This window comes from Protopterus annectens, chromosome 10.part0 (genome assembly GCF_019279795.1).
Source record: "Protopterus annectens isolate FY-2018-M chromosome 10.part0, PAN1.0, whole genome shotgun sequence".
NCBI classification, from domain to species: domain Eukaryota; kingdom Metazoa; phylum Chordata; order Ceratodontiformes; family Protopteridae; genus Protopterus; species Protopterus annectens.
In genome coordinates, this window is record NC_056744.1 from 1,607,100,534 (window position 1) to 1,607,113,033 (window position 12,500).

The window sequence follows — 12,500 nt, forward strand, 5'->3', positions numbered from 1 at the left end:
GATGAATTATCTTGCATTAAAATACACTACAAAACATGTGGTTTTCATACCAAATGTAAAATTCAGACAGCAAACAATACAGATACTGCCATGATGTGTACCTCTGGTTACCTAGTAATATCAAATACAGTAGCATTTTAACAAAAATGATAAACTTTATTCTGTACAAAATATCAGAATAGTAAAAAAACTGATGTGATCAGTTCAGTGATCATGAATACACTGGCATTAGGTACTAGATATTATGAGATGCAGCTACTTTAAAGAATCTATGGTTACATATACAAATTCAAGCATATCTATATTACAATAATAAAACTAGAATAAAGTGTTGAAGGATCCGCTGCCTGCTCGTTTTTTCGTTTACATTATATATACATTACTTACCATCACATATAAGGAAAGAGAAACCTCTTTGTGAAATTATGAAGTAAGGGTAGATGCACAAACCATGCACATGCACTCAACATACTGGACTGATTCTGTCAATGCTACATTCAACATTGTTGAATGCTATCAACCAAAAATACAGTAATACCTGAAGTTGACTTACTTAAGCAAAAGTTCTCAATAAGAAAAAACTGTCAGTCACTTATCTGACCAGATTACTCTGTTACAGTCCTGGCAATGAAGCAATAATTTAGCTTCTTTCCAGCTGTGCACAGAAACAGGAACTAGAACTTATGAAAAGGACACTATTAGAAAATCAATTATAATGGAGTATTATCCATAGAGTCAGTCTGCAAAGCAATTTCAAAAGAATCAAGAACATACTTGATTGAATGGCACATGATTTATCAGCGTACAATGCATACTTAAAACTTCCATCCCTGTCTCAGATATTGTGTTGTAATGGTTTTGTGGGAAAAGAAACACTCTTTTACATGTGAACTTGGTTAGTCTGAGTTTAAGTACTTCAGGTTTAGTTTCTGGAACATGGTACTTGGCTTGACTCTTAGCAGGAACTGCTCGAATATGTCTCCTATTTCATGTAACTATGGCATAATCTTTGCTTTGCACCTTGTAGGGCCTCAGTTGTCTAGTTTTCTGAACTGCAATACCTGTTATACCCTATTTGCTCTTCCCGTCTAACTTCAGGTATACTCATTAGCCTGGGTGATGGATAGCTAGTGTTGGGCAGAGTAGCTTTTGTCATAGAACTTTTTATATAAAGAGTTAGCTTGGTGGGCATTTTGTTAAACTGAGTCATACAAACACTTTAGGCTCTGGTATTAATTCTATTATTTATTTGTTTTTTAATTGAGTAAGTGGGCTGGTCCAAAGACACCTTTTGAGTCACAACCTAGGAGTTGAATCATCCAGGGGGGCTGCGAAGAGACCCCACCCATTTATCTCTGAATGGCTTCATGCCCTCTTGAAGTCTCTCTCATCAAAGTTCTTTTCAACTTTCCTATATGGAACTTGTCAACTATCAGTCCTGTGCCAGTGTTTACCCTTAGATGGAACATGCTGCCCACTTTAGGCTGCAGTCACCAACAACCCGACTCTGAGAAGACCTGATCCCAACATGCCAGGGCCAACTACTTGCCTCACTCCATCTGTGAGCTGAGCCTTGATCACAAGGACTTGGACTCCAGGGTGGCACTAGGGAGACAAACTTCTATATGTCAAATGTCTCTGTGCTCATCGCCCAAGCAGAGATTTGGCACTGAGCTCTTCCCTCTTCACTTGCCATTACCGAGGGAATCCTCGTTAGTTTCTTTTCTTACACTTAGTAATATGCTTAAATTCAGTCAGTAATCATGTGTGATCTGAGGGCACTTTCCAAACTGGTCATTGGTGCAGGGGTGGCAATGGACACCTATCATCACACATGTGGAACTGGTGTGCCACCCTAGGACACCGGTAGTGGGAGTAGGGCTACTGAACACCACCCAGGGTATAGTAACAAGACAGGGGGCACATCCTTCTGCACACCGTGAAAGGGGAGCTAAGTGGTGGACCACCAACAGCCTCTGGGAGTGGGCTGGACATACCCTATTGCCCTCTCATCTGTGGGGGATACATGGGGCCCAGGAAAGAGACCTACATGGCACAGACGGTCAACTTCCCAGCCCAGGGGACAGAGGGCTCCTCTGTCTAAATCTCACCTTGACAGGGATTCGGGACTATTCCAGGATCCCCACAACATCCCAGCCTCACCCTCCGAGGGCATCCAGGGGTAACTGAAGGTACAATGGCCCTCAGATGACATAACCCAGGACTACAAAGTGCATTCAAAGTGTTGCTGATCAATGTGTCCTTCATCTGTGTTCTTCATCGATACACAAGCCGAGTGATCCACTGTTCGGAATCAGACGGGTCTTCTCTGTTACTCTCCCTGCCCTGGTCGCCACGTGGTGACATGGGTGTGTGGTGTCGACACTGCTGCCAACAGAGTTTACAGCACTTTACAATTATATACAATATAATTCAATATGTAGAATTTCAATTGCCACAGACATATTTTTTATAATTAGAAGGCAGATTCAAAGTAGACATGTGTTGGCATCTTGGGTAATAATGGCTCATCCAGTGTCCTGAAGCATTTGCAGGCTGCTTCTTCTTTGAAGTGGGCATTTAATGCCTTTTTAAAATCTGGGAGAGATTCTTTAGAATTAATTTCAGTTGGGAGCTTATTCCATAATTCTGGACCTGTCCTGGAAGAATGCCAATTCAGCCATAACAGTCTTGAAAGGTGGTCTGCTTAACATGATGGTGTTATATTATAAGTTTCTTAAAGTATATATCTGCTATCTTAATGGGAGTTTTCTTTTCAAAGGGAGACAACAGCCTAGTTTTAATATCTTGAATATAAGGGTGCCCAGAAATTGGATCACTCTTTCAGTCACAGGCAGCCAACCTTCTTTTTATAGAATATTGCACTGATGGCTGCATGCATCTGCTAGTTATGCAAATCTGCATACTTTTTTACTGTAGACTGTAGACTTTGTGGATTATGGGTAGAATGAAATGTCATTAGGGGCAGCCATATTTAAGTTTGTATAGCATATTATTAGCTATGGCTGTGCATTCTGTGGGTGTGACTAGATGAGAGATTTTATAACAGATTTTCATTGATAGGACATTATTAGCCATTACACAGGTGCGTGTAGAAATGTTTAGGGAGGAATTAAGGGTTACTGGGTACTCTTATTCACTGACTATGGGGATTATGGTGCTTTTGCTATTTTGTTTTATAAATATTGATATCAGTTAATTGCTGTAATTCATGCAGGGATGCAAATAATGCAATGTTAGTTTTGCTGTGATTTGTCATTAGCTTATTATCTGTGAGCCATTAGTATAGCTTAGAGAAAGATAACTCTAGTTGGGTTTGTAGTTTAGGAATACATTTATCTGCATCAAAAGAGGAATATCGTCTACATATAGGGTGACATATAGAGATGAGACCTTCTCTGACAGGTCATTATTGAAGAAAGAAAAGAGTAGGGGTCCCAGTAGTGATCTTTGTGCCGTGCCTGCATCAAGGATCTCTTTATCCGAAAACTGCTTATTATCAAATATCAGGAATGTCCTGTTTTCCAGGTAGCTTTGGAACCAAAAGTATTTTGTGCAAAGTTAAACTTTGCTAATTTTGACAAAAGTATGTCATAATTAATAGTTTAAAATACTCTGGACATGTCTACAAATATATAAGCAATACATAGACTAGAGTTCATGTTGCAATATATTGAGTCAGTTACTAAAAGTAATGTTGTGTTAGTGCTAAAGGCATTTCTGACATAATGCTGTTCCCCTGACAACAGTCAATAGTCATTTATGTGTTTGAGAAGTTGTTTGCAAAGATTTCTTTTTTCAAATATCTCTGTGAGTGAATATAGTATAGTATAGAAATAAGTCTAAATTCTTTAAGTGATTTGGGTGCAGGCACTTTGGGTAGGGGGATACTGATGGCATGTTTCTAAGTGGGGGTACTATTCCTGTGGTAAGTGCAGTTTGAAAATGTGTCTTAATAATTTTGAGATTTTTATCTGCAGCTTACACTAATATGGTTGTGTGGAGTATAAAGGATTTTGAAAGGGTATTCTTGAGGTTTTGGTAGAATATTTGTTTTGTACAGATCTCTCTGAATTGGAAGATGGTTACATATTTAGCAATGGGATAAAGACCGAGTTGTGCATAACTATTAAGTAAAGCTCTGGAGATGTTGTTAGTAACTGTATTGGTTATGTCTTGAATAAATGAGATAAGGAACTGACTATTATCACTGGTCAGGTTAGTGAAAGAACTGTTTCTTACAGCACATGTAGAATATCCTGTAAGTTGTTTTAATTCCTCTCAGAATAATTTGGAGTTTCTTGAGGCTGCCCATTGTTAAATTTGTACAGAAGGATTTTGCTGAGTTTGTTGCTATTCTAGTTTGTTTTCTCAGAAAGGTATAGTTACGCTCTAAGTTTTCGTCTTGCTAGTTTTGTTTTCATAGTGACCAAGCACTGTCCTCCTGTTTCATGATGTTTTTATATCATTTGTTAGCCAATGACAAATCTACTCTCTATACTCTTCTTTTTTTCTGGAATGGCAAATAATGAATTTTATATCATGGAAAGAATATTTACAAATAGTGTTAGGGCTGCTGTTGGATCATTGAGGAGGTACAGTGATGACCAACTTATGTTATTTAGTTGCTGATCAAGTAAGGCTATTTTATGGTCTGTAAATAGTTTGAGGTGTAGGTTTCATTGTTTGAAAAGACCAAAATGAAAATACTGGACAGTGATCACTTAAAGCACTGGGTGGTATGATCATCTTTGTGCAAAGGTGCACTATATTTGAAATAAAAAGAACAAGGATTGAGTGATTCTCTCGTTAGTCCTTACTTGTGTTCCAAATATTAGTTGAGATGGGTTTATTCCTGGGGCACTAAGTTACAGCTCAATATGGCATGAAAGCTCTATGAGGATCAGGTTGTCTCAAGATGGTTTTATTCTTTGCACTGCTCTATCTCTCTGTCTCTGACTCTCTCTCTCTCTCTCTCTTTCTCTCTCTCTATCTCTCTCTGGCTCTGTTTGAGTGACAATAGTGTGGACTTGACATAATATGAGTAAAACCATAGATGTCAACAAATTGTTAGAACTCGTCAACACAAACTGTGTACAATTAGCTATAACTAGTTCGATAGGTAATCCATATAATGTGAGCATGGTCTTGAACCTGCTATTATGCTGACGACCTGAAATTGGGTAAACTGATTACATGTGTTACAGATAAGGCATGTCTGCAAAATAACTTGACTAAATTGACGATTTGGGCACAGGAGAATAATATGTTGATAAATACATCAAAAACTAAGCATATGAGATTTGGGAGACATGAACTGAAAGGTGAATATTTAATACAGCACACAGTGACTGAAACTGTAGACTAATTTAAGGACCAGGGTATATGGGTAGATTCAGCTGTGAGTTTTTCTAATCATATCAGCTAATTGGCTAATGATAGTTATAGAACTATAGGTTGTATAAAAATATTTATAAAGTCTAGGAAAACAAACATAATGAAGTCAGTGTTTGTTAGTTACATTAGCCCCAAACATGAGTATGGAATAACAATATGGAAACCTTATAGGAAAACAAGCATGAATAAACTGGAAAGAGTACAGCGGAAATATACCAAGGGCATCCATGGATGTGAAAATCTAAGTTATTATGAAAGACTAAAATATCTGAACATGTACAGTGTCTCTTACAGATATCTAAGAGGAGATCTTATGCAGGTATATCGGGCATTTAGGGACACTACCTCTGGGAATGTTTGGGGTTAACAAAAAGTACTAGAGAATCATCAGACAACCTATGTAGAGATTTTATAGGAATGAGAAGTGTACTAATTGGTTCTCTGACAGAGTAGCTGATGCTTGGAACAGACTACCAAATTACATTAAAGCAAGTACTAGTTTAGATATTTTTAAGAACAGCCTGGACATTTATTATGGGAACAAGTGTTTTGGCGTATTGGCAAGCTAGAAGGGCTTTAATGCCCGTGCTTGAAACATTTGTATTTATGTATGTATGTATTATTTGCTGGTTAGTCAGAGTTAGTACACAAATTATTTCTATGTCATGAAAGTAATATTTCACTGCTATGAAGTCATTTTTCCTTCAAACTTGCACAAGTCAGTAGCTACCTTTTTCCAAGGACTTGGTAACAGTGTCAATACTAATGTCTGTCTTCTTTCTAATGGTTTGCGGTCAATGAAAAATTGATACTTTGACACAAGCTTTGCTATATCTTGGTTGATGTTTAGTCTCCATACTGACATTTTAACCCTTTCTTCTCATTTTGTGAGACCAAGTTGTCCTTTGTGTATTTGATGTAGCACTTCAGTAAGCTTTGATGAGGGTGCGACTACTTTGTCTTAATTCAGCAATAAGTCATTGCACTCTGATAGTTGTGCACCTCATGTATAGCACACTCTGTCAGTTAGTACAAAGGATTAAGGCTCCAAGCTCTTAATGAGCTGTTTCCATTAAATGGGTTTGATTCCTCCAGCCTCCCATTTACTGCTGTCTGAGCAAATCACTTAACCAGATAATGCTCCTTGGCTAAATCTGAAAAGAAGGGCCATTTGGATATGATGTTTTGCTTGTATCCAGCAATTTGACCATCCATCTCAGGCATATAACAGCTTGCAACTCATGGTCTTTTCTGGTAACTTGCTTTAATTTTTCTAATGTGTTGTTAGTCACTTGTCTGGTTGTCATTCTGCTCAGCACATGTCTTCATCGGTATTTCACAGTAGTTCATCACATATAGGATTTGTAGATAACACATCTGCTATAACCAATTGTCTTCCAGGTACATGAATTGGTGTGGAATTGAACCTTCTTAGTCTCATTAACAGTCTTTGTCACTGAGGCAGTACAGGAATTAATCAGTGGAACCAAATGCTTGTGGTCAGTCAGTCTCAATTTGGAAACTGTTAAGTCTTAATAGGTACCTTGAGAGCTTCTTGCATGTGCACACACTTACAAGACACTCTTTCTCAATCTGTAATTATCTATTTTTAGCATCAGTTAGCACTCTGAACAACAAGACATAACACTTGTTTATCCACTTGAAGTAATGCTGCATCTAGGCCATGGCTGCTAGCATCCGTACTCGCAATTGTCAGTTTGGTGGCATCATAGTATGGCAGCACTGGAGCTGTTGTTAGTATTTCTTACACTCCATTGAAAGCTTGGTCAGGATTTCCCCACAACCAGGATATAACTTTCTTTAACAAGTTGGTTAAAGGACGTAGCACAGTTGAAAAATCTGGCACTAATTTGCTCAAGATGTTAATCATGTCTAGGGCTTGTCTTAATTGAGTTACACAATATGGACTCTGCAGTACAGCTATTGCTCTCAGTTTACTTGCATCTCATCTTATTTCTTTAACTCTTATGATGCTGAGAACAAAGTACTTAAGCTCAGTCTTTCAAAATCAGCATTTCTCTTATTTGAACTTTAACCCAGGAATTGTTTTTTAACCTCAAATCATATCTCTTTATCTGGACCAAATTCCATCATGCCAATTTAGCAAGTTACAAATTTTGCAATGAAAGATTTCACGTGCTGAAATCATGTCAGATTGTAGCCTCTTGAAAGAGACTCATCCTTTCCCGTTGACATAATGAAGGTCATCATTTTTTTATTATCTTCCTCTAAAGGTGTTTGCCAACGTCCACTAGAAGCATCTATTGTGGAAAACAGTTTTCCAGGCACATGGATTGCTGTGGAATTGAACCTTCTCAGATTAGTTTAGGTACCATGTTTTCTAGTGTCAGTAGACATGCAATATATTCATTGGTATCTGACAGAAGTTGATCACATATAGGATTTTTTGCTTAGCACAATGGCTATGACTGTTTTCCAGAGACATGGATTGCCATAGAATTGAATCCTCTTAGTTTCTTTAACAGTCTTTGACATCAAGGCAGTACTTTGTCTAGATCATAGGAATTTATCAGTGGAACCTGTAGTCAGTCTGAAACTGGAAACTGTCTTTCTTGTACAGCTGCACCATTAAGCCTTTCAAGTCAACACACATTTGTTCATTGCCATTTTTCTTTATTACTGAGACCATTTGTACACCCCAGTGTGTTGGTTCAGTTATATTTTCTATTACGCCAAGGCTTTGCATTCTCCTGAGTTCTGCCTCTACTTTAGACAGTGCAGGAAATGATACTGTTCTGGATGTGGTCAAGGCACGTGAAATAGTGTTTGGCTTTAATTTAATCTTAACTGGTTCACAACCAGAGCCATAGCTGGCTCATTTAGTACCTGGTCCTGTCCTGCACATTTATGTGCAAAGAAAAAAATAAAAAAAAAAAAGGAACTGCCAGTCATGCCCCCTAACACATTATACCCAGAACAGCTGCCCCTTCGCCCCACCCTAGCTATGCATCTATTCAAAACTAAACAGACCAACTTCGCCAAAGGCATCCACACTGACTTAATTTATTCTGCCTGTTATGTTCATCTCATGCCATATTTGTGTTGAATGCATTATTTAAATAAAGGATATCCAGTGCATAAACCCAGAAGTTAGCTTACACCATTCCACTCAACATGGCTAGAAAGTTTCCAGTGCAGTTACGTTTACCTGCAAGGTTGTGTATTTCTGTCTTTGCTTCAAGAATTGTCTATAGGTAGCAGGTGATATCACAGTAACACTGGCCCCAGTGTCTATTTTGAAACTCATCTGAGTTCCAGGAATAGGAAATTTCGTTTGCACGTCTGCTTCAATATTCGACATTGTGTACACTGAACCCAGGAAACATGCAGTCTGAACATCATTCTCATTTTCATTCGCAAAAGTAGCTTTAATTAGCTTTGTCCTACAAAAGGAGAACAGCATGTTCCAGCTTTTTCCATTTCTTATACTTCTGATACATGCTGAACACTTAACCAGGAAGAGGCAAATGGGGCAGCTGCCCTGGGTGCAAGCTGTTAAGGAGCATGACTGGCAGGTATTGGTGGTACGCAAGTGCAGTAGTAGCATTGACTTATGAAGCTGCAGCTTCTTAAACTAATGCAGATACTGCATTTGCTGACATAGATGAAGTGCTCTGTGCACAAGTGTGTGGTAGCAGCTGTAGCAAACAGCTTGTTACAACTGCAGCAAGCAGCTTGCTGCAGTTAAAGGAGTGCAAAACACTTTTTTTTCAGTCCTCAACTTTAAGTTAACGGGGTTGTCAGATGGTCTAACTACAGCTCTGCACTGCTCTGACTAAGCATGATAATGGTTATTCCATCCTCATGCATTTGCCAAGTCTATTTATTTTGAATTTGTTACCTGGATCCACACTCAACCTGGCTTCTAATGCATTAGCTTATCTTAATAATAACACTTATCCATTAACCAGATAGACCCACTGGACACACGGTTCATTTTCAGGGGTGACCTAGAAGCAATGTCTGATTAAGTAACTTGCAAAAGGTCACACAGTCGGTAAGTGAGGGCAGAAAGAAGTAAATCTTGTACTACAAGAACTACAGCTCACAGCTTTAACTGTCTGTGCCAACTGCAAGACATTGACGGGTATTACAGCTCTTTTTAACTTGCTTTTTTTCTGCATTCTTTCTCATACACATCATTTGCCAGCTCTCTGGTGATCTGTATGGTCTTTTATAAAGTTAGACTTACCTCATGTTGTACCTTTTGAGACACTTGACATCAGCCAGCCCAAAAACAATTCTAATGTGTTCATTTTTCATTCCATTAAACTCATGACTTTTGGCTTGTTCATACAAGCTCATTACAAAAGCATCAACACCTTCTTCTTTGGGTTATACGCATTTGTAGAAGCATGCTCTCTCTCATGCATAATAATTTGCCCCACCCACCCAACCTAAAACAAGACAACATTACCACAAGTTTCAAGCACAAACTAAAACAACATCTAATGTCCTTGTGGCTGTGCTCATTTTGCAGTCCTGACAAAACCCACCTTCTTTCTGTTTTCTCTTCCATTGCCAATCTTTCTATCACCATGACTCTCCCACCTTTCTTATCCTTTGTTTTTTTGTCTCTTTGTTTCACACCCAAACTGCTCCTCCAACTAATCTATACCCATAATCCTCTCCTGGTAATTCCTTACCCTCCTCATCTCCTTATTATCTGCCGCTATCTCAGCTACTTCGCTAAACTCTTTCTACTTGTTTTTCTTGTTTTTTCTGCTTATACCCTTCCATTTTCTCCTCTATTTTCTGTTTCCTGTTCTAGTGACACCTCATTTATGTCAGTATGCATACCTGAACCTATGTGCATTATTACTGTTCGTATATGTCCTGCTATTACATCTTAACATGCCTTTGATTTATGTATGATAATATAACTTCTAATGTACATGATAAATGTTTTTTACTATTCATGTCTCAATATTACCTACAAAATAATGCTTCAAATGTGTAATTTGATGCTGTTGTTACATTGTAAGAATGTATTTTATGTGGATCTTTTCTACCTGGACCTTAGCTGAAAATGGGACTTATGCATAGTTGGACTTTCCCCAGTAAAAAAAAAAAGACAATTAAAAGCATTAATAAAATAAATAAGTAAATAAATAAATAAAATGTCTTTTCTTGGCACAAAATGTTCATTGTTGTTGTCTTTCAGCTTTTCCTGGTTAGGGGTCGTCACAGCGGAACTCCGGTCCGCTAATGATTGGCAGTAGATTTTGACGAACGCCGAGGTGCCAGCTCAATGTTCAACCTTCAACAAAGGCACACCCATTTACGCATGTCTTTTGAATGCTCACCCAACCGCAGGGAGGACATGCAGTCTCCACACAGAAGGCACTCCCCGCACTCCAGCCGAGAATCGAACGGGAGAACCTCTTGCTGTGAGGCAACAATAAACCTATTAATTACTGATTCATATATAGCACTTTACCCTCGGAGGATGAAAAGGAACCACATGCTACTTCCACCTCCTTTCTCATGGAGTACCACTAAGTGATTACCTGAATTTGTTCCATTTCTTTACTCAGCTTCATTGCTACTCTAAATCATGCAAACCTTTGCATCCAGGCAGGTCAGCCAAATGCTTTCAAGAAGTCAAATGTCTCTGATGGGTTAAACTTTGCCATTTTTGACAAAAGTTCTGTTTTGTAGAGCCGAATGGCTTAAAATCAGTAAAAAAGTCACTTTATGACGTAAAACTATTTGTTTTCAATAAAATGGCTTACTCTGAGCTCAGTGAATACTACCCGTCTCATTGGAGAAGTTTTCTGATTGAAATGGCATTTCTTTTTATATTTTGTGGAAAAGATCACATCACAGTTATGATGTATACCTCTGGTTATCCAATAAAGTCAGACAGTACTGTCGTTATTTATTTATTTGTTTATTTATTCATTCATTCATTCATTCATTCATTCGTTTGTTCATTTATAAGAATTTGTTTACCGGGATGATCTGGCTGGGTATGTGAGGTGCCTGTTTTCAAAGTAGGCCTGAGGAGAAAAGTTCCTTACAATCTATTTATGTAACAGCATTTTTCATAGTAGAAAAATGTAGCACAAAAAATAAAGTTCTATACAATTTAAAATATGTTTTAATCTTACAAAGTAGTATACGCGTGACTTGACGTATCAGATAAAACAGAACATATACATATGGAAAGGAAAGTGAAGAGAATAGAAATACTTGGTTATTAGAGTAATTGGTAACATGAACTGGTGTTGTCACAGAAGTGAGCATATGTGAGAGTGGGTGATGCAGGACAGTGGGAAAAGTGAAGTAGAAAGAGTGACAGTAACCTTTTTGTATACAGCTCCTATGGAGGTCTGGCAGTTGGCACAGAGGTTAAGGTTGTGAGTTGTAGTTCTACTACTGGATCTGATTCCCTCAGCCTTCATTTGTCTATTGTGTCACCTTGAGCAAACCACTTAGTCAGACATTGTTCTTAAAAAGGGACTGTCTGTCCAGTGGGCCTACCTGCCCCACGAATACAGTGATTTTATTCTAAGGAAACATAGTAGGAAAGTATAAGAGAGGGACAGGAGACACCGTCATACCTCTCAAGTGTACAGAATTTCCAGATTTGTGTCTCATATTTTTGGTCTGTTCCTCAAAAAATTTTTGTTTTCTGGCAAATCACTGAGGATTGAAGTCACTAAATAATGGCATTCATTTAAGTTACAGACTTCATATCATTCAAAAATGCATGTAAATACAAAAACTGTCATTCTAGCAACTTTCTAAGTTTATAACAGCAATATTTAAAATCTGTCCCTATTTTTGGGCCTTTGTCCTCCCATAATTTTAGACTTTGTCCAGATTTCTTGCGCTAAGAGGTCGAAAGGTATGAACACTGTATAGTGTATGAGAGAAAGTTGGCTGTGTACAAAGCAAATGAATAGAGAGGCCAGCCAGGTGCAGTGCAGCTGCATAATCAAGAATCCAGGAGATGTTGTTTCAGTTAGTGCTTAAAAAGATACACAGTTGTCGGTTTGTTTGAGAGGAAGTGGAAAAAAGTTCCATAATCTGGC

At 38.2% G+C, this 12,500-nt stretch overlaps 1 protein-coding gene across 1 annotated transcript in view; it reads left to right on the plus strand.

The window, feature by feature from the left end:
* LOC122814350 (T-box transcription factor TBX6-like) overlaps positions 1–12,500 on the plus strand; it is a 201,636-nt gene that overhangs the window by 76,888 nt on the left and 112,248 nt on the right. The window contains exon 2 of the mRNA XM_044086936.1: positions 6,707–6,819. Coding sequence (XP_043942871.1) covers positions 6,707–6,819 — 113 coding nt within the window. The remainder of the gene's footprint in view (positions 1–6,706; positions 6,820–12,500) is intronic.